The sequence below is a fragment of the Cyprinodon tularosa genome, unplaced genomic scaffold (assembly GCF_016077235.1).
Source record: "Cyprinodon tularosa strain WSP-4 unplaced genomic scaffold, ASM1607723v1 ctg199, whole genome shotgun sequence".
NCBI classification, from domain to species: domain Eukaryota; kingdom Metazoa; phylum Chordata; class Actinopteri; order Cyprinodontiformes; family Cyprinodontidae; genus Cyprinodon; species Cyprinodon tularosa.
Window position 1 is genome coordinate 2,735,991 of NW_024038729.1, and position 23,966 is coordinate 2,759,956.

The 23,966-nt window shown below is 40.4% G+C and overlaps 1 protein-coding gene across 2 annotated transcripts in view; it reads left to right on the top strand.

Moving 5' to 3' along the window:
* Positions 1 to 3,575: 3,575 nt before the first annotated feature.
* mypn (myopalladin) overlaps positions 3,576 to 23,966 on the top strand; it is a 36,081-nt gene continuing 15,690 nt past the window's right edge. For both annotated transcript variants that reach the window (XM_038284124.1, XM_038284125.1), the window contains exons 1-10: positions 3,576 to 3,800; positions 7,684 to 8,748; positions 15,764 to 15,939; positions 16,021 to 16,072; positions 19,700 to 20,135; positions 20,247 to 20,321; positions 20,406 to 20,547; positions 21,168 to 21,191; positions 21,512 to 21,628; positions 21,709 to 22,369. In XM_038284124.1, coding sequence (XP_038140052.1) covers positions 7,688 to 8,748; positions 15,764 to 15,939; positions 16,021 to 16,072; positions 19,700 to 20,135; positions 20,247 to 20,321; positions 20,406 to 20,547; positions 21,168 to 21,191; positions 21,512 to 21,628; positions 21,709 to 22,369 — 2,744 coding nt within the window. In that variant the 5' untranslated portion in view covers positions 3,576 to 3,800; positions 7,684 to 7,687. The remainder of the gene's footprint in view (positions 3,801 to 7,683; positions 8,749 to 15,763; positions 15,940 to 16,020; positions 16,073 to 19,699; positions 20,136 to 20,246; positions 20,322 to 20,405; positions 20,548 to 21,167; positions 21,192 to 21,511; positions 21,629 to 21,708; positions 22,370 to 23,966) is intronic.

The window sequence follows — 23,966 nt, forward strand, 5'->3', positions numbered from 1 at the left end:
TAGCAGGAACCCAATTTAAGGTTCCTTTAAAAAGAGCAATTAAAGCCTTCCTGCTGTAATGCCTGTTGCTGAGCATCTTCTTCCACACTTTTTCCTTCCACTAAACCTTCCTTTGAGTACAGCAGCTGTTTTAACATGAGGCTTTCCAGCTTGGGCTCTGTGTTAAATTAAATTCTCCGGCTTTTTATGAACTGTTGGCAGAATTGATCAAAATTAACAGAAATAAATGCTTGAAAAATATCACTCTGTGTTTACTGGATCCAAATCACTAAAATTTAGAATCTTGTTATAATTTGTGAACCTGCATAATTGAAAAACGTATTCATTATTTAAAAAACAAAACAACTTTAGCATAAATTTAAGTACTTTGCCATGTATTTTGCTAAAGTGAAGGAAGAAAATTACAGGATTAATCCCAGATTATGCAGTAAAGCAACAAAGGAGATGCTGATTGATCATGTATTTGTGTGTTAGGAAAAAGTTTGGGTTTTTGATGCATTTAAAGAACAGTAAGAAAAAAAATTCTGTAGCATTTAATCTGCTGATCAGCAGTCAGAGCAAATCAGGGAAAAACTGGCTGACTTTTGAATCCTTTTCTTTGCTCGTTCTTATTAATTCTGTGATCACTTCCATGATTTACAATTTTTCTTTTCCCCAGATGTCTTAAAAACATTCAAATGTTATTTGTGAGACAGAATGTAACCGATGATGTATTCAGATGAGCCCAAATGCAGCTGATAACTTTTTCAATTTGTCAAGTAACTGGAGAAAATGGGAGTTTTGATTTTCGATGCATTTATGGATTATTTAAATCAGTGTTTAAACTGCAGATTAAGATTCTGACCACTTTCTGATTGACTGGTGCAACACTTGTTTTTTTTTTTTTTGCCTCGCATGCATGATTCGCAAAGTGCCAGAAAAGATCTGTCAAACACATCAGTGCTGGAAGACATCTCATGTACCTTAACTTTTGATATCTTAGATCCTGTCTTTGTGGATCTGATGAGAAATTATGCAAATATGCATTTATGTGCATTAATATGTACAGCTTTTTCATAACGTGTACAAGGTGTTGCTTTAAAGCCAGTTTATACTAGCTTTTGTAACGGCTGCAATACACCTGATGACTAGATGTGTTTGGATTCCAGCTCCTACACTGTTTTAAGTGTAAATAAAAGCTCAGGCTTGCTGCTTCCTGTCTTTTGTTTTTCTCTGTGATCGAAAATGATATTGAGACTAGAAACACTTGTTTGATTAAACTTTTTGATGGAGCAGTTGAAGGGTGAAAGTGCTGCATCTGATGAGCACGATGTAAACTATTTAGCTATTTCCTGCAACATGCAACCCGATATTCACGCTGAAACATTGAATAAACATCCACCTGGAGCAGTTTCTGTTTGTGAAATGTTTGCAGAGGGATCTGTCTGCTGTTGACTTCTAAAGTGGTTCCTATAGGTAGTCTTAAACAGTTTGGACCTTTGCTCATCTGGTTTCGGTTTAGAGAAAAAAAGCTATGAGAAAATGTTTTAAGACCCATTTTTTTATAAGTGAATTTCAGATAATGATCCGAATTCCTTGCTGCTTCTTCTGGATTTTTGACTAAAGATTAGAAATGGATTTCTCCTTTCATCAGTCAATCTAAGACTACTTCATCCATCCATATACACATCTATTAATGCTTCATCTATCAATCTGTCCAAAGTTGAATTATCATTCATTATTCTCTTCATTCATCCATCCAACTCCTTTATTCCTCTCCCCTTCCGGCTGCTCATTCATCAAACTCATCTATGCATGAGTTGTTTTTTTTTCATCCACATCTTAATCCAACAGATAATTATCCATCTTTTATATCCTTTTATAAGTTTATCTTTTCAGTTCATGAACTGAAAAGATAAACTTATAAAAGGATGATCTATAGCACCAATTCGAATTGGTGCTATAGAAATAATCTGAAATAAAAAAATAAATATTTGAACCCATTCAAGACTCCATCTCCCAGAATTCCCAGTTCAAAAACTTAGGGATGGATGGATGATGATAACTGCATAGATTGTCCTGAGCTATCTCTATAGTTATGCTGTTATATACTTATTCTGCTGGAAGACATAGGGACGACCTTTCATCATTCTAGCTCTATTCTCCCATTCTGTTGTATTTATTAGTTCAACCGACAACTTTACAATCTCTTTTTCTTGTCATAGTAGCTTCATTTTATTGGTTCCTCCTTGATTGAGAAGCCATCCTGGAAAGAAATATCAGCTGGGCTGTTGCCTTTAACACCTTTGTTTATTGATGATAGAGTTAGGCTTTAAGTCCTGTTTCTCTCCTAAATATAGCTATGAGCTCAGCTTTTAGTGTGTCAAACTGTATGTTCTCTCTCTCTGGAGGTTTCCTCTCCACTGTCACTGCATGTATGCTCGGTGTGAGGGATTTCTGACATCAAAGATAAAATGCAAGCATTTATCAACTGTCAACACATGCTTCATCCAGGAGGAGCGAATCCAGCAAAGTCCATCACTTGATACAATCTGCTGTTTTTTTTTCTTAGAAAACTGAACCAGTCTGACTGTATGATCTGGATGAATTGTCTCTGTAAAGTGCTATGTAAATAAACTGAATTGCCCTTAGCAAAAAGTAGTATACTTGAAGTAAATTCTATTAAGAATATTTAAGTATAAGTATAAGTTTACAAAGTATAACGAACAATGTACTTTTAGTGTACTTGAAGTATTACTAAAGTAATACTTCTTCGAACTAAATTGGGACATTTTTGAAGTTTACTAAAGTATACTTAAAGTATACTTTAGTAAACAATAAATGTAAACAATAGTATAGACAAGTACACTTGACTATACTATTGCTAAGTATATGAAATATTGGTTAGAATAAGTAAACTTTAAGCGCACTGCCTGATTTTAAGTATGAAATTAGTGCACTTTTAGTATACTTGAATAAACTAGTTTTTGCTAAGGGTCACAACACATGCCATCTCAAGGTACTTTCCAGTTCACCAGATCATCCAGTCAGATTAATTCAAAGTTTTCTATCTAAGGAAAACCAGTTGATTGTATCGACTCATTGACTCGAAGGCAATCCCTCAAACTAAGCATGTTTGTAGCGACAGTGGAGAGGAAAAACTCAGTGTGCGCGGCCATCTGCTGAGGCCGACTGGGGTTGAGGAGACAGAAGCAGAGATACAAAAAGCATCTGTAAAAGGCGGCCCCGTCCAGGAAACACACAGCCAGGCAGACGAGCTCCGAGCCAACTCCCATGTCAGAGGATGAAGAGAGCACATCCAGCCAGTCACGGTCAGAGAAACAGGACCACACTGGAAAAACAGGTTGATCTCCAACATCTATAAACAAGGGTTTTATTGTGACTTGCAGTGTGTGTGGGAACTCTGATCTGGGATCTTCCAGTCCAGTGGTTCAGAGGTCTGGGACAGACCACCCTTTACAGCATGACCCCCCCGACCCCCACCCCACTGCTATACCTCCCCCCTACCCTTCTGGCCAATGAGGAGGAACGCCACCCAGGCACATGGGTCAGTCCGCCCCAAAATAACCCTGCAGCCCCCGTGCTGACAAATGTTGCTACGTTTGCCGGTGACGGGTTACCGTAGCTACTCTGCTGTTCCTTTTCCAGCAAACTTCAGGGTTTGTTGTGTGGCAGAGAGCTGCTTCCTGTGTCCAGGATTTCTCCAGGTGGCTGCAGCAGGAAGACTGGGACTCTGCCCCGCCTCCCACCCCCTCCCAACCAGCACAGGTGCACAAAGGCCAGCTGGGTCTATTCTGAAGGTAAAACTGACCCGCCCCCCTCTTGTTTAGTCGCTCACATTGTGCCTGTGGGCTTATCTTGTGCTGTTGGCCTCATATTCGGTGGGCTGCCTCAGAATTTCTCAAACAAGCTTGGCTCTATTTTTGCTTCCCTGCTGTGCCCCCTGTGTAATCAAATTATCTCAGCCTGCCAGGATGTGTGTTGCTGCATGGGGGCCAGGGCCTACTCCTCAGTGGGGTGTGTTATAACTCTCAGCAGGGTCCCATTACTGCTAATTATAGTTCTGTTGAATTAGAATAAATCCCTATTGTAGTTGATCAAAATCAGAGCCAAAGCATTAGATGTATTGCTTTTTTTGTGTTGATTTTCTTCTTGTAAACTGACCGCCCCCCTTGCTATTATTAGATGTGACGCGGTGGCCTAAGAGCCTGTTTGCAAGGTATTAATGTACACAACAGCTGCAGCCCCAGGGCCTGTTGGAAGGGCATCACTCCTCCTCTTAATTGCACTGATTTTTGATTGTCAGACTGTCTGTATTTTATAACCTGCCTCATGCTTGTGAATATTTGAGACGTCTTCTAGGTGTCAGTCCGAGGTGGACGCAGGGGACAGAGAACGTGCCTGTTTCCCATCCTATCAGGTGTCAGGAACATGATACCCGGCACAGGCCTTAGAAAGGCTCTGCTTGGGCTAAAATAAAATACTATTTTTGCTACACGTCTTCATTTCATCAGGTTGTCGAGACTTAATGTAAATTACAAGATTAATGTGTCGCATCACATCTAATAGCGCCTTGTAAATATGCTCATAGTCCTTTGACTTTTTCCATTTTCTACCACTTTGTTAAAGCAAACTATGACATGTAAGGTTGGAGTAATCCGACAGAAAATTCATCCTTCGATTTTCATTTACTTTCAACAAATTAAAACCAATAAGGTTTGTTGTGCATTTTTTCCAGTCTTTTTTTATTCTGGTTCCTCTAGATTAAATCCAGCAGAACTAATTGTCTTTAGAAATCCCCTTATTTGTAACCTGTATCTGATTTGTTATCCGTATATGTCCAGGTTTTCTGTGAAGGCTTTAGAGAGAATAACTATAAGAAAATAAAGAAAACAACAAAAGAATGTCCCAGATCTTCCAAAGCTAGAGGAACCTACACTCACCGGCCACTTTATTAGGTACCCCATGCTAGTAACGGGTTGGACCCCCTTTTGCCTTCAGAACTGCCTCAATTCTTCGTGGCATAGATTCAACAAGGTGCTGGAAGCATTCCTCAGGGAGTTTGGTCCATATTGACATGATGACATCACACAGTTGCCGCAGATTTGTCGGCTGCACATCCATGATGCGAATCTCCCGTTCCACCACATCCCAAAGATGCTCTATTGGATTGAGATCTGGTGACTGTGGAGGCCATTTGAGTACAGTGAACTCATTGTCATGTTCAAGAAACCAGTCTGGGATGATTCCAGCTTTATGACATGGCGCATTATCCTGCTGAAAGTAGCCATCAGAAGTTGGGTAGATTGTGGTCATAAAGAGATGGACATGGTCAGCAACAATACTCAGGTAGGCTGTGGCGTTGCAACGATGCTCAATTGGTACCAAGGGGCCCAAAGAGTGCCAAGAAAATATTCCCCACACCATGACACCACCACCACCAGCCTGAACCGTTGATACAAGGCAGGATGGATCCATGCTTTCATGTTGTAGACGCCAAATTCTGACCCTACAATCCGAATGTCGCAGCAGAAATCGAGACTCATCAGACCAGGCAACGTTTTTCCAATCTTCTATTGTCCAATTTCAATGAGTTTGTGCAAATTGTAGCCTCAGTTTCCTGGTCTTAGCTGAAAGGAGTGGCACCCGGTGTGGTTTTCTGCTGCTGTAGCCCATCTGCCTCAAAGTTCGACGTACTGTGCGTTCAGAGATGCTCTTCTGCCCACCTTGGTTGTAACGGGTGGTTATTTGAGTCACTGTTGCCCTTCTATCAGCTCGAACCAGCCTGGCCATTCTCCTCTGACCTCTGGCATCAACAAGGCATTTCCGCCCACAGAACTGCCGCTCACTGGATGTTTTTTCTTTTTCGGACCATTCTCTGTAAACCCTAGAGATGGTTGTGCGTGAAAATCCCAGTAGATCAGCAGTTTCTGAAATACTCAGACCAGCCCTTCTGGCACCAACAATCATGCCACGTTCAAAGTCACTCAAATCACCTTTCTTCCCCATACTGATGCTCGCTTTGAACTGCAGGAGATTGTCTTGACCATGTCTGCCTAAATGCACTGAGTTGCCGCCATGTGATTGGCTGCTTAGAAATTAAGTGTTAACGAGCAGTTGGACAGATGTACCTAATAAAGTGGCCGGTGAGTGTACAAAGTTCTGTTTGCAGTTTACCACAAGTAGCGAAAAGACACATCCGACCTGCTGAGTCAGATTAAATATGGAAGACTAATGCTGCAAACTACCATGAAAACTCCACTCTTATGTTGAAATATGACAGAGGAAGCATCATGCTGAGGGAGGATAGCTTGTCAGAGTTAATATCAAGATGTGTGGAGCTAAAGAAAAGGTAATTCCAGGGGAAAAAATTATGGGGGCTCAAGAAGTCTTTAGCCTGTTTCATTTTGGGGAGTTCAATACAAATACCTGCAACAATTTTCCAATTTTGTTTTACTAAAAGCAATTGACAATGGGAATACATGGATGGAACCAACAAAAACATGGAGAGAGCATGCACTCTGCTAACTGTTGACCTGATATTTACAATAATTTGAAAAAACCTTTTTAAAGAAATGTATGATTTAATATTAATATTTGGTATAACTGGGTATTCTGGCTCTATAAAATATTTCAAAAATAATCAATAGCACTGCAGACATTAGTCACACATCTGTTTGATGCATCAAGCAGAAAAAAAACAAAGGATGAACAAAGAACTGAAGACTTATCATCTTAAAAAAAAAAAAACTAAAGACCAGAATAAACATCTGGATTTATCTCCACCGGCACCTCAACACAATACACTGCAAAACAAGATGGCACTAAAACATAACAGTGCTTCAGAGGGAGCAGAGAGGTGATGAAATTGCTGAAAAATGCATGCTAAACTGCCATCCCAGGAGCCAAAGCGCAAGCTAAAGTGTTCTCTATAGTGGTGAGGATGCGCTACATGGGCCCTTTATTTTCCTTCCGCCCCTGACTTTCAATATTCTGGGCAAGCTGACGTTCTGTAGGGAAGATTTTCTTCACCAGGGATAGAGAAGATTGTTAAAATGATTAGGAAAATTGCTGGAAGAAATGTGCCTTTGAAGGCTGTAAAAGGTTCATCTTCCAACAGGACAACCTAACGCTTAATTGGTGTAGTTTAGATAAAAGAATATTAAAGTTCAAGAATGGTCTAGTCAAAGCCCTGGGTTCTGGTTCTATTATTGGACTGATCTTGAGCTTCTTTGCCAAGAAGAAAAGGAAAATAATCCTGGATTTGGATTAGAAAAGATAGTAGAAACATACTCCAAAACACTTTGCTGTGATTGCAATTTTCTCCCACTTCAATATAGTGGTACTTTTTATTGGTAAATTAAGAGCCCAATAAAACCCTTTAAAGTTTTGTTAGATTTTGCCTCAATAGTTGTCTTACTGGGAAACCGAAGCAGAGATATTGCAAAGGTCCTAGTGGACTTTAGCCTCTACCACTAGGCCAAATGACTACGTTTATGGTTTCAATGTTAGAAAATGTGAAAAAGTAAAATATGGACATCATACGGGACCTTTTCTGATTTTCATCTTTGGAACGTTGAACACAACAGTTAACATGCTTGCTAATTCCTTGTGTCTTTGTTATGGAATATATATACATTCTTTTGTATGCAAGGTAACTGAAAATCTTGTGCTTTTTTTCAGCATCATGGAAGATAACACGGAGCAGCCACCGTCCCTGTCCCAGCTGTTAAGAGTGAGCTACGTTGCAGAGGCCAGAGCCCAGCATCGCCACAGCGAGACGAGTCGCTCTGATGCCTCTCCCTCCCGCCTTCAGATTTACGGCTCCCTCACAGGTAAAGGAGAGGAAGCCGTGGGACACAATGACGCACAGTTCCCAGATCTGTCAGCTTTCCTCAGCCAAGAGGAGCTGGATAAGAGTGTGAACTTGGCCCGGCAGGCCATTGGACATGAGACCCTTGAGCAGACAGGGGACGTTAAGGTCTTGGTGAAGCCGGTAACCACCTCCACCAGTGACTCCATCAACCACCTCTCCTCAGCCTCCGTTTCTTTATCCACACCTTCTGCCGTTCCAGTCTCAGACCACTCGCCTGCCTCTTTTTCTGCTCCTCCTGCTTCTACGTCCACATTGCTTACATCCGACAAAAAGATGCACAACAGGCAAGACAACATGGTGAGGAACAGTGTGGACGGAACTGAGGGATATAAGGAACGCAACAGTTCAGCTAGAGGCACCCCGTATGGACCGGAGACCCAGTCCAAGAAAGAGTTCCTCAATAAGGCAGCAGACTTTATCGAGGAGCTGTCTTCACTCTTCAAGGCCAACAGCTCCAAACGGGTCCGACCAAGAACTTGCAAGGCCCACAGGAGCAGGAACCAGAGCAAAAGCCAAACCGATGATGGGGTTTATCCCATCAGCTCTGACAGCAGGGAGCGTACCATCCGGCCTGTGGAGATGGAGCAAGAGAAACCTACCCCAGCAGTGGTCAACCAACCTGTGGTAGATCAGGACTTGGGGAGTTTGGAGTTCCAGGACTCGGGTGTTCCTAAAGAAGAGCAGTTTGACAGTGTTACTCAGGAAATAGGGGATGTAGATGAACGTCTTGTACTGACAGAGAGTCCACATCAAGGAGAGCCAGCGTGTGAGCCCCCCCATTTCATCCAAAAGCTGAAGAGCAGGGAGGTTCCTGAAGGTACCAAGGTCCAGCTAGATTGCATCGTAAGGGGGCATCCTGTGCCAGAAGTCCGGTAAGAAATAAAAATAGATTAAACTTCTTTAAGTTTCCTTTTAATGCTTAAAGTTTTAGTTAGTTTTGCTGGTATGTTTGGTGTCAGAAGTCTTTGAGTATGTTAGGTATTTCTTTGGGTCATACTTGTCTTCAATGAAGTCAACAGAGAACTATTTGGTCTGGCACTTTCTCGTGGAGATGTCAGAATGATTAAAAGTGCTTTTATGGATAAGTTCAATTCATTTTATTTCTATAGCGCCAATTCACAACACGTCACCTCAAGGCACTTTACGGTTCACCAGATCATACAGACAATTTGATTCAAAGTTTTTTTATCTAAGATAAGCCAGTTAATTGCATCGACTCATTGACTCGAAGGCAATCCCTCACACTAAGCATGCTTGTAGCAACAGTGGAGAGGAAAAACTCCCTTTTAACAGGAAGAAACCTCCAGCAGAAACAGGCTCAGTGTGAGCGGCCATCTGCTGAGGCCGACTGGGGTTCAAGGAGACAGGAGCAGAGATACGAAAAGCAGCTGTAAAAGGCGCCAGGAAACACAGAGCCAGGCAGACGAGCTCCGAGCCAGCTCCCATGTCAGAGGATGAAGAGAGCACATCCAGTTAGTCACAGTCAGAGAAACAGGACTACACTGGAAAAACAGGCCGATCTCCAGCATCTTTAAACAAGGGTGTTGATGGAAGCAGCACAGCTGATATTTCTCTCCAGGATGGAGTCACTGCCAAACAAGAGCTACTATAAGAAAAGCAGAGAGAGCAGAACGTTAGAGATTGAACTAATGGAAGAATAGAGATGGAATGACAGAGAATGATGAAAAAGTTGTCCCTATGCAAGTGTGATTAATACACTTAAAGAGCTGATGTGAGGTGTTTATAGCTGACATGCATGGATCCATAAACACTCTGTGTGGTGAGGAATCAAATGCTTACACTGCAAAAATGGTCCCTTTAAATAAGTCTTACTATCTTAGCCTATGTTGAAATCATGATATACAGTCTCAAAACAAGAAGACTTACCAAGTTCAATTGTTATTGAACTTATTTTGAGTAGAATCTTCTCATAAGAAAATATTTCTTTTATATCTGACTGCAAATGAATGAGAAATAAGGGAGGGTGTTTGTTTCTTTACTGCTTTGAAGTCTCATGAAGTCACACAGATACTTCCTGGACTACTTTAAGGTCATTTTGCTGTTAAGAAACAATCGACTGCAGATGTCGTTAAGCTTTGTGCCACTTATCAGGTATTGCATGAATGTAAACACCCAGTCACCTTGAGGAAAGATCGTTTTGTGGAGATCTGGAGAGTCGTTTAAAATGTTGGGTCGGCTGAGGCTCAGATACCTCTGAATACGTACAAAGCTCTGCATAGATTAGGAGCCAGGAAGAAGGATGCTGTGTGTTCTAGGGCCCTGCTGACAGAACAGACAAGTGATGATGGCCAACAGCTGGTTCTGAATGGTGGGAGTTTGTGTGCTGAGGGGGGTAAAACCTGAAGGCAATCAGTATGACTAATCAATGATGATTTCTTACTTTGCATTCAGTTGATTTACCGTTTTCCTTCTTCCTGTTCATACCGGTGTTGTTGGACCTGCTGGTTCCCTCCCAGAGCAACAAAGGCAGCAGCTGAGCCGTCAGTATAGGGGGCATGTGCTTGTTAGTCCTTCTGAACATTGTTGAGCCTCTAACTTATACTTGTCCGTGGAGAATGTAGCTCCTGGCCATTTTTAGACCGGACTGGCAACACGAGCTGTAGTCCTGTCTGATAATGGGACCGGCTGAGCTCTTGACAGAACTGTGACGCACTTGGTGAGATTATTTGCTGGTTTTTGCAAAGACGATTCCTTTGTAAGCTTATGCTGACCTGATCATGTCCTGTTGCCATTCATGTGACCTCTTTTTCACACCTGAGGTTCATAGTAGAAGCTTTTCCTTATAATGTGATGTTTGCAGTGTTTCTACCTTCAGCTGTGACTTATTTGAAGGAGCCAAGGTAGAGTATTCAGGTTCCTAGGGTTGTAAAATGCTGTGTTGTGTGTCTGCATGCAGCATTGTGTGTGCTCTGATTCTATGTTTAGTGTTGTGCGTAAGGTCAGTGAGTCGGATATCTCAGGCTCCAGAGGAAACCTCCTCTCTGGTTCTGATCTCAGGAGGAAAAATAGCCCGGACAGGTGCAGCGAGGCCGGGTCTTCGCCTTCATGGGCCGACCGCCACCTCCTCTACTACTCATGCTTTCAATTTAGCCCCTTACTCATCAGAAGTGGCTCGGCTCGGGCCAGGCGGAGCACCGAACAGAACATTCCAGCTGTTGCTTAGGGATTTAAATCCCTGAGGAGGGGCTTTTCTCCTCCAGAACTGACAACAGAGCAATCAAAGCTGAGATGAAATCTAGAGCTCACGCTGTCTGGTTTTGCGGGGATAGATTTATGGCTCAGCGATGACGCCGACAGTAATGCATCACTCTCTTCTTGTTTGGCCATTGGTTGGATTTTATGAAGTATCAAGGCCTCATCCTCTGAAAATAGACACACGCTGACGTAGAGGTATGTTGCTGATCTGGACGGAGGAGTTTGATGTTTACTGTTAAGATTAGATTTTTTGTAGAACCTTTGGTTTTCTGGTGCTTTGGTTCTATGTTAGAAAACACATGAAGGACATCCCTGCAGGAGTCTTTATTTCCGTTTTTCATTTCCCCTTTAATTGTTGGAACAGACTCAGATCTAAGTTGAGTCGATGATGCTTGTTCTCTTACAGGTGTTAAAGGAAAGAGGTAAAACTCACTCATTAAAATCTACTTCTTGCAGGCAGATGTAGTAAACCAGAAATAGTAAAAGAGGAACATAAAAGAGACACAAAGACTAATTTTAAGTTTGACTTATTGGGATAAAGAAATGCAAAGTGTTGCAGTCGTAAAGTGGAAGGAAAAAGATCCATGTTTCTAAAAATATGGAAATCAATAAAGTGTTCCCGAGTCAATATTTAGAAGAAACACTTTTTGCAAATGTTGAAGCTGCATTTTTGTTTGTATCTCCAACAGCTTTTACATATGCAGATAATCTTGCCTGTTCTTCTCTCCAAAAGATTGGATGCAGAACATCCATTTGGATCTCTCTCTTACATTTGCAGCTGGACTTTAACTGAGCCATTCAAGCACAAGTCAATGTTTTGATCTGTCATCAGGAGTCCCTTTCCTGCACTTTTTAATTGTTTCCCAGCACCCATTGATGACAACAAATGAATGATTGAATTAATGCAATGATTTTAATGAGGAATTATGGAGCATCAACTAAAACGTAAATGACTGTTGGACCTACAGGCCAGACATTGATCTCATTGTTATCATTCATTTATTCATTTATAAAATGCTTTAAGAAAAAGCCTCTCTGGCTCTTCATGTGAATAAAATAAGGAATAGAAGATAAAAATAACAGTTTTAAAAGCAATAAGAATAAAAACAAGTACTTGGGGAGTGGCGGCCTAGTGGTTAGGGCAGAGGGAGTCCTGAGGTTGTGAGTTTGAAACCCACTCCTGTAGACTGCCACTATGGCTCTCTGAGCAAGACCCTAAACCCCCGATTGCTCCCAGATTGCTGCAAAATGGGGGGATGGGTTAAATACGGAGAGTTAATTTTGTCAATCTGAGATCAATAAAGTTCAATTTAGCTATTTTAATAAAACCACCAATTAAAGACAAAGAAGAAATGACTGACCCGATGTTCTATGAAATTAAAAGCCAGTTTGAAAGAGATTTAAAACCAAGTAAACATTAAACTTTAAAGTAACAGCTAGTGCTGCAACGATACCGATACCAGTATCGAACAGGGCCCTTATTTAGCACTAAAATGGTGGTATCAGTATCGGTATCGGCGAGTACCAACAAATAGGGCACTGATACCATTTTAAGAGCCAAAAGTTAATTCAACTATTGTCACCCATTCCAGGTAGGCAATAAAAAGTTCTACTGGATTCACTTGTATTAGTCTTTTTCCTGCTTCACAAAGGTAGGCAGCAGCTTGACAAACCCATGATGGCAATTATTTTAAAGCCAAGTAGTATGCAGTTCTTCATATATACACACACATCAATTTTAAACAGATGGTATCGGTATCGGCCAATACTGCACAGCCAGGTATCGGGGCCAAAAAATGGCTTATCGGTGCAACAACAGATTTGAGATATCAGACCAATGACTGACAAAGTTCTGTCCTTCCTGATCATAAGCTGAGTCCAACAAACAACACAGCTTTTGATTTTAGAGTTCTTGGTTGAGATTTTGGTGCAACCAGTCAGTGAAGGGAATACAAAATCATGCCGTCTTGCAGAGATGGGAAGTAATGAAGTACAAATACTTCGTTACTGTACTCAAGTAGATTTTTCTGATATTTTTACTTTACTTTACTACTTATTTTTATGGTGACTTTTTACTTCTACTCCTTACATTTTTACACAAATATCTGTACTTTCTACTCCTTACATTTTAAAAAATTGGCTCGTTACTTTAGTTTTGAATCATTTCAATGGAGTTACCGTTATTATTTTTCACGTCATCAATACCAAATTCAATCTAATTGGATGGGAATCTACGTTGCATTTGACGCACCACTACAAGATGAATCGACAGATTCGGCGGTATTCATTCGCGGCAAATCATTGCAGCTTGGTGGCGGTGGCGTTAGCATAGTAGCATGGACGACGAGATGATTGAAAATGAACACAACGGAGATCTAGTCCTATTGGCAGACATCCATTTAAAATGTTGGCAACGTTATGAAAAAAGTGGTTTCTACTTTTACTTTTATACTTTAAGTGAATTTACAAGCCTGTACTTTGTTACTTTTACTTGAGTAAAGAAGTTTAATCAGTACTTCCACTTTTACCAGAGTATTTTTTAACACAAGTATCTGTACTTTTACTCAAGTACGGAAAGTGAGTACTTTTGCCATCTCTGCCGTCTTGTAAGCAGACGACCGGTTGATTCCTAAACCAGCTAAAGATGTTGAAGAGTAGACCAGTCACTGTCACTAAAAAGGAAGTGTTGCTGGTCCCGTCTAAAAGGCATACATGCATTAATAATTTTCTTAATGTTTATAGAGAAGGATAATCATTGACTTTACTATTAAGTCTTATATGATGAAAGCCAGACTTGATGACTGCACTGACTGATTTATTGAAATCTGAATCAAGGATCACAGCAAAATTCCTGACAGAAGCGTCCAGTGATCCATCAGCGCTGCTGCATCCTGTCAGCAGGTCCGATTTAACAAACAAATTACTTTTTATCACTTAAATAAAGACAGTGCCGCTCACCCTCAGTCGTGGGTGAGCGGTTAGGGTGTCAGACTTGGATCCCAAAGGTTACCGGTTCGACTCCTGACCCGCCAGGTTGGTGGGGGGAGTAATTAACCAGCGCTCTCCCCCATCCTCCTCCATGACTGAGGTACCCTGAGCATGGTACCGTCCCGCCACACTGCTCCCTTGGGGCGCCATTGAGGGCTGCCCCCTTGCACGGGTGAGGCATAAATGCAATTTCATGGTGTGCAGTGTTCACTTGTGTGTGCTGTGTCACAATGACAATGGGAGTTGGAGGAGTTTCCCAAATGGCTTTCACTTCATATCTAGACTCTCATGTCTGCTAAACTTCTCAGCAAAATCGTAATTTCCTTGATTTTGATGGAGGATAAACATGAATGTCATCGGCATACGATGAAAAGTTGAATTTCTGAAAAATGGACCACAGAGGAGGACGAACAAACAAAATAGGGTAAAAGCAAAAGATCTAAAACTTCAACATAACAGCTGATCCTGCTGGAGGGTGAACCTCCTCCCTGATCCTCTGCTGCATCTAACAGGTTAACTTCCAGGATTGTCTTGTATTTAGCTCGCTTCATCTTTCAGTCGTCTCAGACCACAATCTCAGACCTTGCTGAAGCCAGACATGGACAAAAAGTTCAAATGGGACGTCTCTTGAGTAAATCTTTTTCCAGGTGTTTGTGTGTCCCTACCAGAGTTATTACGGTTAATTAAAACAAAACAAAACATTAAAACAGTGAAATGAAGAAAACATTATTTGAAATGAATACAATCTTTAATCAAAAAGGAAAAATTATTTGTGTTGTGTGTTAATAAAACTAAATCATAGTTACAGCTATAAACCCTTTATTGTTTTTGTTTAGCAATATTTTTTATAAGCTTTGCAAATATTTGCAAAAATGTAGGTTTTATTTCCCCACAATTAAAGAATGTAATGTAATTAAACCAGTTTTCCCCCCCCTGCAAATAGTCTATTGTGTTAAGTTTTTATTTTTTTTATATACAGAATTATATAAATACAATACTTTGGCCTTTTCACCTTAAAATGAATCAAGGTCTGAAAAAACTAAAAATGGACTATTGAAAATAACTAATTAAAGAATAAGAAGTAATAAAAAGAGCATTGTTAAACCCAATAAATTAACAAACAATAACCATTGATGAAAAATATAGTTAGAACTAAACAAAACTAAATTACAATGAAAAAATCCCAAAATTAATTGGGCCTTGTTTCCTACAAGGTTTGTGGGATATTAGACTTTCTTCTCAGCCCTATACCATAAAGCCCAGGTTTGTGGTGAATAATAGTGATCCTGTCAGCAGACTTTTCCACCAGATTGTGGATCTGTCTGGTCCCTCTAGGGGTTCAGATGATGGATTATCTTTGTGAGATGTTTACAACCGAAATTCTGCATTGAAGTTCTCCACAACTCCACCCCCCTCCTTTTTCTGGACTTGTTCTCCAACCAGCCAGTAAAGAACATCTGGATTCATATTGAAATAAAAAAAAAAAAAGATCATAAAAGGTTGCACTGGATTTTAATCAGATGTCAGAGTAAAAAGATCTGAATAGAAATAAATGCAAAATTTCTTTAGGATTATAATTTGTAAAATGATCTTTGTCTGGGTTGCTTTCCAACACTGTAGTGTTGGAAAGTAGAGATGAATAGGATTACATCTGATGGCAGGTTTGTTTCTGCTGACTTCCAGGTGGTTTTGTGAGGGAAAGGAGCTGGAAAACAGCCCCGACATTCAGATCATCACAGACGGCGAGCTGCACTCTCTCATCATCGCAGAGGCGTTTGAGGAAGACACCGGACGCTACTCCTGCTTTGCTTCTAATGTCTATGGGACGGACTCCACGTCGGCTGAGATATACGTTGAAGGTGAGGCTTATGTTTCCTGTGTTAATGTTTCATCCCACCGGCCCCTCAGAGCCTGATCCACATTTCTGTTTAATCCCTCAGGTGCTTCTTCTTCAGACTCTGAGGCCGAACAGTGCTTTGAACATGTAGCCCAGTGAGTTTCTAGCAAATTTCTTTTTACTTTTTTAAAGTTGAATTAAAAGTAAAAAAAAAAAAAAAAAAGGAAATTGATGCAAAAGATGAATGAATTGTGCTTCTGTGTGAATGTTTTTATGGAGTAAATTTTGTTCCATTATTTTTGCAAACAAAGAACAGATTTTGTAAATGGGAATAAGAAAAATAAAAACATTTTAAATTGAAATTTGAAAAATGTAATCCAGAAATGAAACCCTGAAACACATTTTAACTTAGATTTTTTTTTTATTATTTATTTTTTTTATGCATTTTCAGAGTTAAACGGACAAGACAAAAAACAGAAAAAAAAATAAAATACAGCAAAACAGTAAACAAGTACAACAAAAACAAAAAAAACAAGACAAAACAGTGGCAGCAAATTGAAGAACTGATAAGAGAATAATTATATTATTATTATTTTAATAGAGCATATTAAAGCACGAGGTAGAGTCAGAGAGGACAACAAATAATTCTGCAGACATTGTAACAAGTGGATCAACATAAAACATGGGATATCAATAAAAAGAAGAGTGCAATACAGGTGCTGGTCATAAAATTAGAATTTCATGAAAAAATAGATTGATTTCAGTAATTCCATTTAAAAAGTGAAACTTGTATATTATATTCATACATTACATACAAACTCATATATTTCAGATGTTTATTTTGTTTAATTTTGATGATTACAAATGACAACAAATGAAAATCCCAAATTCATCATATCAGAAAATTAGAATATTACTGAAGACCAATAAAAACAAAGGATTTATAGAAATGTTGGCCAACTGAAAAGTATGAACATGAAAAGTATGAGCATGTACAGCACTCAGTATTTAGTTGGGCCTCCTTTGGCCTGTATTACTGCAGCAATGCGGCGTGGCATGGAGTCGATCAGTCTGTGGCCCTGCTCAGGTGTTATGATAGCCCAGGTTGCTCTAATAGTGGCTTTTAGCTCTTCTGAATTGTTGGGTCTGGTGTATTGCATCTTCTTCTTCACAATACCCCATAGATTTTCTATGGGGTTAAGGTCAGGAGAGTTTGCTGGCCAATTAAGAACAGGGATACCATGGTCCTTCAACCAGGTACTGGTAGCTTTGGCACTGTGTGCAGGTGCCAAGTCCTGTTGGAAAATGAAATCTGCATCTCCAAAAAGTTGGTCAGCTGCAGGAAGCATGAAGTGCTCTAAAACTTCCTGGTATGTGGCTGCGTTGACCCTGGACCTCAGAAAACACAATGGACCAACACCAGCAGATGACATGGCACCCCAAACCATCACTGACTGTGGAAACTTTACACTGGACTTCAAGCAACGTGGATGAAGTGCCTCTCTTCTTTTCCTCCAGACTCTGGGACCTTGATTTCCAAAGGAAATGCAAAATTTACTTTCATCAGAGAACATGACTTTGGACCACTCACCAGCAGTCCAGTCCTGTTTCTCTTTAGCCCAGGCAAGACGCTTCTGACGCTGTCTGTGGTTCAAGAGTGGCTTGACACAAGGAATGCGACAGCAGAAACCCATGTCTTTCATACGTCTGTGTGTGGTGGTTCTTGAAGCACTCACTCCAGCTGCAGTCCACTCTTTGTGAATCTCCCCCACATTTTTGAAGGGGTTTTGTTTCACAATCCTCTCCAGGGTGCGGTTATCTCTCTTGCTTGTACACTTTTTTCGACCACATCTTTTCCTTCCCTTCGCCTCTCTATTAATGTGCTTGGACACTGAGCTCTGTGAACAGCCAGCCTCTTTAGCGATGACCTTTTGTGTCTTGCCCTCCTTGTGCAAGGTGTCGATGGTCGTCTTTTGGACAACTGTCAAGTCAGCAGTCTTCCCCATGATTGTGTAGCCTATAGAACTAGACTGAAAGACCATTTAAAGGCTTTTGCAGGTGGTTTGAGTTAATTAGCTGATTAGAGTGTGGCACCAGGGGCCATCAATTTTGAACCTTTTCACAATATTCTAATTTTCTGATATGATGAATTTGAGATTTTCATTTGTTGTCATTTGTAATCATCAAAATTAAACAAAATAAACATCTGAAATATATGAGTTTGTATGTAATGTATGAATATAATATACAAGTTTCACTTTTTAAATGGAATTACTGAAATCAATCTACTTTTTCATGATATTCTAATTTTATGACCAGCACCTGTAAAGGATGACAGTAGTGATATAATAATAAATAATAAAAAAAAGAATAAAAAAAAAGGCCAGAAAAGAGTCATTTTAACCCATTATTTTGAATATGTCTATTAAAAGGACCCCACACATCTAGGAACGTATCATGGTTGTCTGATAAAGAGTATCGAATTTCTTCGAGATAGATACGGGACACCATATCATTGAGCCATTTTTTAAAGCATGGAGGTGTAGAGGATTTCCATTCCCTCAGAATAACCCGTTTTGCAACCACCAAACCAAACATTAGAGCCTGCTGCAGAGACATGGGAAGAGTAACAGAGAATTTAGAGCAACCCAGAATTATCAAATGGTTTTCCGGATATAAAACTTTGCCATAAGTGTTACTATAAAATTTAAATAATCTGCACCAAAAGTCCATAAGCTTAGGGCAAGAGCAATACATATGACCCAAAGTCCCATTGTCTGATTTACATTTGTCACATATAGGAGAGACACTAGGAAGCAGCTTATTAAGTTTGGTTTTAGAAAAGTGCAAACGATGGATAACCTTGAATTTAATAAGTTGCAATCTGGAATTAATGGAACAGGTTTTGATCCTTGACAGACTCAAATTCCACATCTCATCTGAAATGTCGACTAGTGTATCAGAAGCCCTGGCCTCTTTTATATGATTAGTAGAAGGAGATGAACTGAAAAGATTAACAACCTAGATTTTTTTAGAGTAACTAATTTTGCTGATGAAGATTCTCAGTCATCCAGATCGTAGTCATTCCGTAAGAAAGGAGTAACTAATTTGTTTCTTTAAGCAAATTTTTTTAAGCCTTATTTGCAAAATTGTATTTATCTTTTTCCACTGATTCTATCTTTTATAATTGAATTTTTTTTCCATTATTTTCTTTTTATTTATGATTTTTAGATTCAGTTTCTCTTCACTTTAAGACCAATGAAAACACTTGATCCTGATGCGCACCAATAAAACTTTAGCCGCTAACGTCCTTTTCACTCCAGAGGAAAACATTCCTGCTTCCAGAAGTGAAGAAAATGTGATCTAGAAAACATAATTTGGAAAGAATACAATATTAATCAGTTTTAATAAAACTTTAGACTGAGTTTGAAGTTTAATAGTTTTGATAAAACTTCAGACTGAGAAATAAAACAATAAAAAAAACTGAAAAAAAAATAAAAACAGTAGATTTAATAAATAAATAAATAAATAAATAGAAATTAAAAAAAAATCTCTCAAAACTTGTTTTGGATTCAATTTTTTTTCAAATTCACATTAACAAAATGTGTTCTATATTTCCAATAATAATGTTTACCTCATATTTTTTAGAGCATGTATGTGATCATTGTGAAATTCTGCATCAAAGTCTTTCTTTTAAGATAAATTAATGTTAAAACTTATTAACAAATCTGTTAATGGGTTGCATCTATTCTACTCTTGTCTTTTATCTCTGCTGTTCAAAGGCTGCAGCGAAAACCAGCAAAGTCATCTCCATCTTTACCCCAACCATCAAACCAAACTCCACCTGCGAAGGAGGGCGGCTCTGCAGCACCGCCACCTGCTGCGCCCCCGGCCCAACCACAGGAGGAGCTTTCCTTAGAACTTACCCTCACTCCTCCACAAGTTTCTCTACCAGTCCGGACATCTGCCATTATTCTCCAAGTGCCAGAGCTCTCCAAAGTGTCCCTGGTTCCTCCTGCTGAGGAGGAGCAGACAGTCCTACCTGAGCAGGTGTTTCCAACCTCAGCAGGGGGAACAGAACATACAGAAACTCAGTCTGCATCAGCAGCTGTCCCGGTCCTTTCAGCACTGCAGCTGGAGCAGGCAGCTGAAGCCACATCTACGGCACCGCCTGTGTCGTCCATCCTGTCACCTGCAGCACAAACTTCCCACCTGCAGGTAAAAAAAAAACAAAAAAACTAATAGCTTTCCATCTACAAATACAAACCAGCCTCATTTTAATCTTAAATAATAAATCCTTCTGTATGTGTTTATGCTTTTATGACTCAGACCTCAACTATCAGCCAGCATCATTTAGAAGAAATAAACGAACAACCTGTCATGGCAGCCCCAGTGTTCACAAAGGTAGTGTAATTCCCGGCACAATTCATACCAAAGAAAACAGATTATTTTTTTATGTTTTTAATTTATCCTGTTTTGTACCTAAAGAGCCTGCAGGACCTGAGCGCATCAGAAGGCCAGCTGGTGGTGCTGGAGTCCCGTGTGAGAGGAGTCCCATCCCCTCGGGTCAACTGGTACAGGGAGGGAAAACTCATAGAGGACTCTCCTGACTTCCGAATCCTACAGAAGAGTAAGCTTTGCTTCTTTTGCCATCATGTCCCTTAACCTATGAAAGATACAACAAATCTTTAATCTGAAAAAACGACTCTCTGTGGGGCCCTAAATCTCTGACAGCGTTGATACTCCCATGAAAGATCTTCAGCAGTTTAAAGCGAAAGTTTGCAGCAAAATTTAGTGTAGGAATATTTTAGAAAAGTTTTCTCTGCAATTGAAATCTTTGAAATCGTATTTTTGTGAAGTCTGCAGGCGGTCCTTCCTCTCCCCGTGTTCAGATGAAGTCTTGAACAACAGGGTTCCATGAGATATTCTAACCTTTTTTTATCGAACTAACTGGATTTTATCTAGTTAGTTTATTAGATTTCAATTTGCAATAAATGGTCAACAATTTGAATTTTCCTTCTACTTTTTTTTGTTTCTAACTTGACAAATTACATCTTTGCTTTGGCAAGTTGTTGCAGCTCTGAAAGGGCAGAAACTGTAAACACCTGCAGTACTAAATAAGGGAAAGTCATATATATCAATGATTCTACTCAAATTATCTCTTTATTTAGTATAAATGAATTAACTCATAGTGTGGATGTCGTTTCAGATATTTTGTGTAATTAATGTTGGTGTCTGTTCTTGTTTCAGAGCCCAGATCTCCGATGGAATCAGGTACACGTCTCATTTAACCACTGTAGGTCAGAAACGCCATAGTTTGCTGCACCGAAGCAGCTGTTTGTCTGTTAGAGAAGCTGTGGTGTAAACAAAGCCCACTGGGGAAGTGTTTAAAGTTCTCAGCCGAAGCTCTTCTTCTGAACATAAGCCAGGGCTGCTATTCCCACAAACTGGACCATATATGGTATACCCCCGTCAATGGCTGATATGGTCATCCTGCAGAAGCTGCACACTGACTGCTGGCTCAATGGTGTACAGAAAAACGCAATGCTGAACCGTTTGACACCATGCACGGTTTTTAATCTTTTTTCTTGCAGAGGAAATATGCACGTTGGTCATAGCTGAGGTTTTTGCTGAGGATTCAGGGATGTTTACCTGCACAGCCAACAACAACTATGGAACAGTATCCAGCACCGCTGGTCTGAGGGTCCAAGGTAAAACTTCCACTTTAAATTGAAAGATGTGCTTTTTTTTTTATTCAAACATATAAATCTTAATCTGTATTGTTCTTCAGCGAATGGCAGCAGCAGCTCCCATGCGAGGCCTTTCAGTGGCTTACAGTCAGAGTCCCGGCGAAGCCAAGAGCTCACCCCATCGGGTGTGAACTGTCAACCAGAGGTTACAGTGAGTGGCAGCATCAAGCCCCACGCCAGCACCGTCCGCCTTGAACCACTGGTTTCCAGCACGTTACGCCTGGAACCTTTAAACACCAGCACCCTCCGTCTGGAACCCCCCATCCTGAACCTTAGCGCAGCCTCCGTCCACCGGGAGCTGCAGGGACCCAGTGGAGCACATCATGATCACCAGAACCAAAGACAAATTTTCTCCAGTCAAAGACCCTTCACTGTTTCCCCTGCAGTGGTGAATACATCTGAGCAGAAGGCGCCTGGACCTTCAGACCGAGGCCCCCATGCTAAGGCCGCCCTGACCCCCCCTAACGGCAGCTCTGGTGTGGTCCCTTTGCCCGACCCTCCGCCTAACTCCTGCCTGAAAACAGGCACCCTGACAAACCACAGAGACTCCCGCTCCAGCTCCAGAGTCGGCCTGCGAGTGCACTTCAAACTCCCCGAGGATGAGGAGGACGAACAAGGGGACACCTCTCACAACTCTGATGAAGACCTCAATCTGGAACTGTCCAGCAAAGAGCCTCCACCAGTTCTGGCCAAACCCAAACTGTGAGTAGAACCAGGAGGGGGTGTGGGTAGGGGGTGTTTTCACCAGGGATCCAGAGTGTCCTGTCTTTTCTGGGACTCTGAGGGATGTGGTAACAGCAGCAGAGGAGGCGGTCGTTTCCTCCGACACCCCCTCAGACAGCAGCTATAAACATTAAAGCTCTTAAACTCTCACATGCAGACAGAAAATGCAGGTCTTCAGGCTTTCTAAAACAAAGGATGGAGTTTTTTATTTGTAAGTTTGCTTCTTTTTATTTCTATCATTTATAGCAGTGATGTGGATTAAAACTGTTGTTATATATTTTTCTTTTTTACTGTTTTTTAATTTAATTTACAATTACAGTTTAAAATAAAAGTTTACTGCTTGTAAAAAAAAAATAATAATCAAGAATGAGGTGATAAAGAATTGCTAAAATCCACCGACATTGAAAGAGAATCTTATTTTCAGCCGAGGTGGTTTCTTTTTGTGTTGATTCCATAAAAGGACACCTCTGTATTCCTCATGCATGCCCCATTCCTATTCAGGTTCACTGCATGAATAAAACACACAGAGTTCTACAAAAGTATTCACTCCTCCTGATCCTTTTTTACATAACGACAAAGTTAAACTTCACTGTTATTTTTAGAAAAGCACTATACATGGTCATGCACATCTGTAAGATAAGGAGAGCAATAATCAGATAAGTGAATAAGGCACTAATTATCTTAGGAGGAGCTGCTAGAAATCCCTTAAATGGTGTTTTGGTCAAATAGGATCAGTGCTAAATGTTTTTTGCCCTATATACAGGTGCTGGTCATAAAATTAGAATATCATGAAAAAGTAGATTGATTTCAGTAATTCCATTTAAAAAGTGAAACTTGTATATTATATTCATACATTACATACAAACTCATATATTTCAGATGTTTATTTTGTTTAATTTTGATGATCACAAATGACAACAAATGAAAATCTCAAATTCATCATATCAGAAAATTAGAATATTACTGAAGACCAATAAAAACAAAGGATTTATAGAAATGTTGGCCAACTGAAAAGTATGAACATGAAAAGTATGAGCATGTACAGCACTCAGTATTTAGTTGGGCCTCCTTTGGCCTGTATTACTGCAGCAATGCGGCGTGGCATGGAGTCGATCAGTCTGTGGCACTGCTCAGGTGTTATGATAGCCCAGGTTGCTCTAATAGTGGCTTTTAGCTCTTCTGAATTGTTGGGGCTGGTGTATTGCATCTTCTTCTTCACAATACCCCATAGATTTTCTATGGGGTTAAGGTCAGGAGAGTTTGCTGGCCAATTAAGAACAGGGATACCATGGTCCTTCAACCAGGTACTGGTAGCTTTGGCACTGTGTGCAGGTGCCAAGTCCTGTTGGAAAATGAAATCTGCATCTCCAAAAAGTTGGTCAGCTGCAGGAAGCATGAAGTGCTCTAAAACTTCCTGGTATGTGGCTGCGTTGACCCTGGACCTCAGAAAACACAATGGACCAACACCAGCAGATGACATGGCACCCCAAACCATCACTGACTGTGGAAACTTTACACTGGACTTCAAGCAACGTGGATGAAGTGCCTCTCTTCTTTTCCTCCAGACTCTGGGACC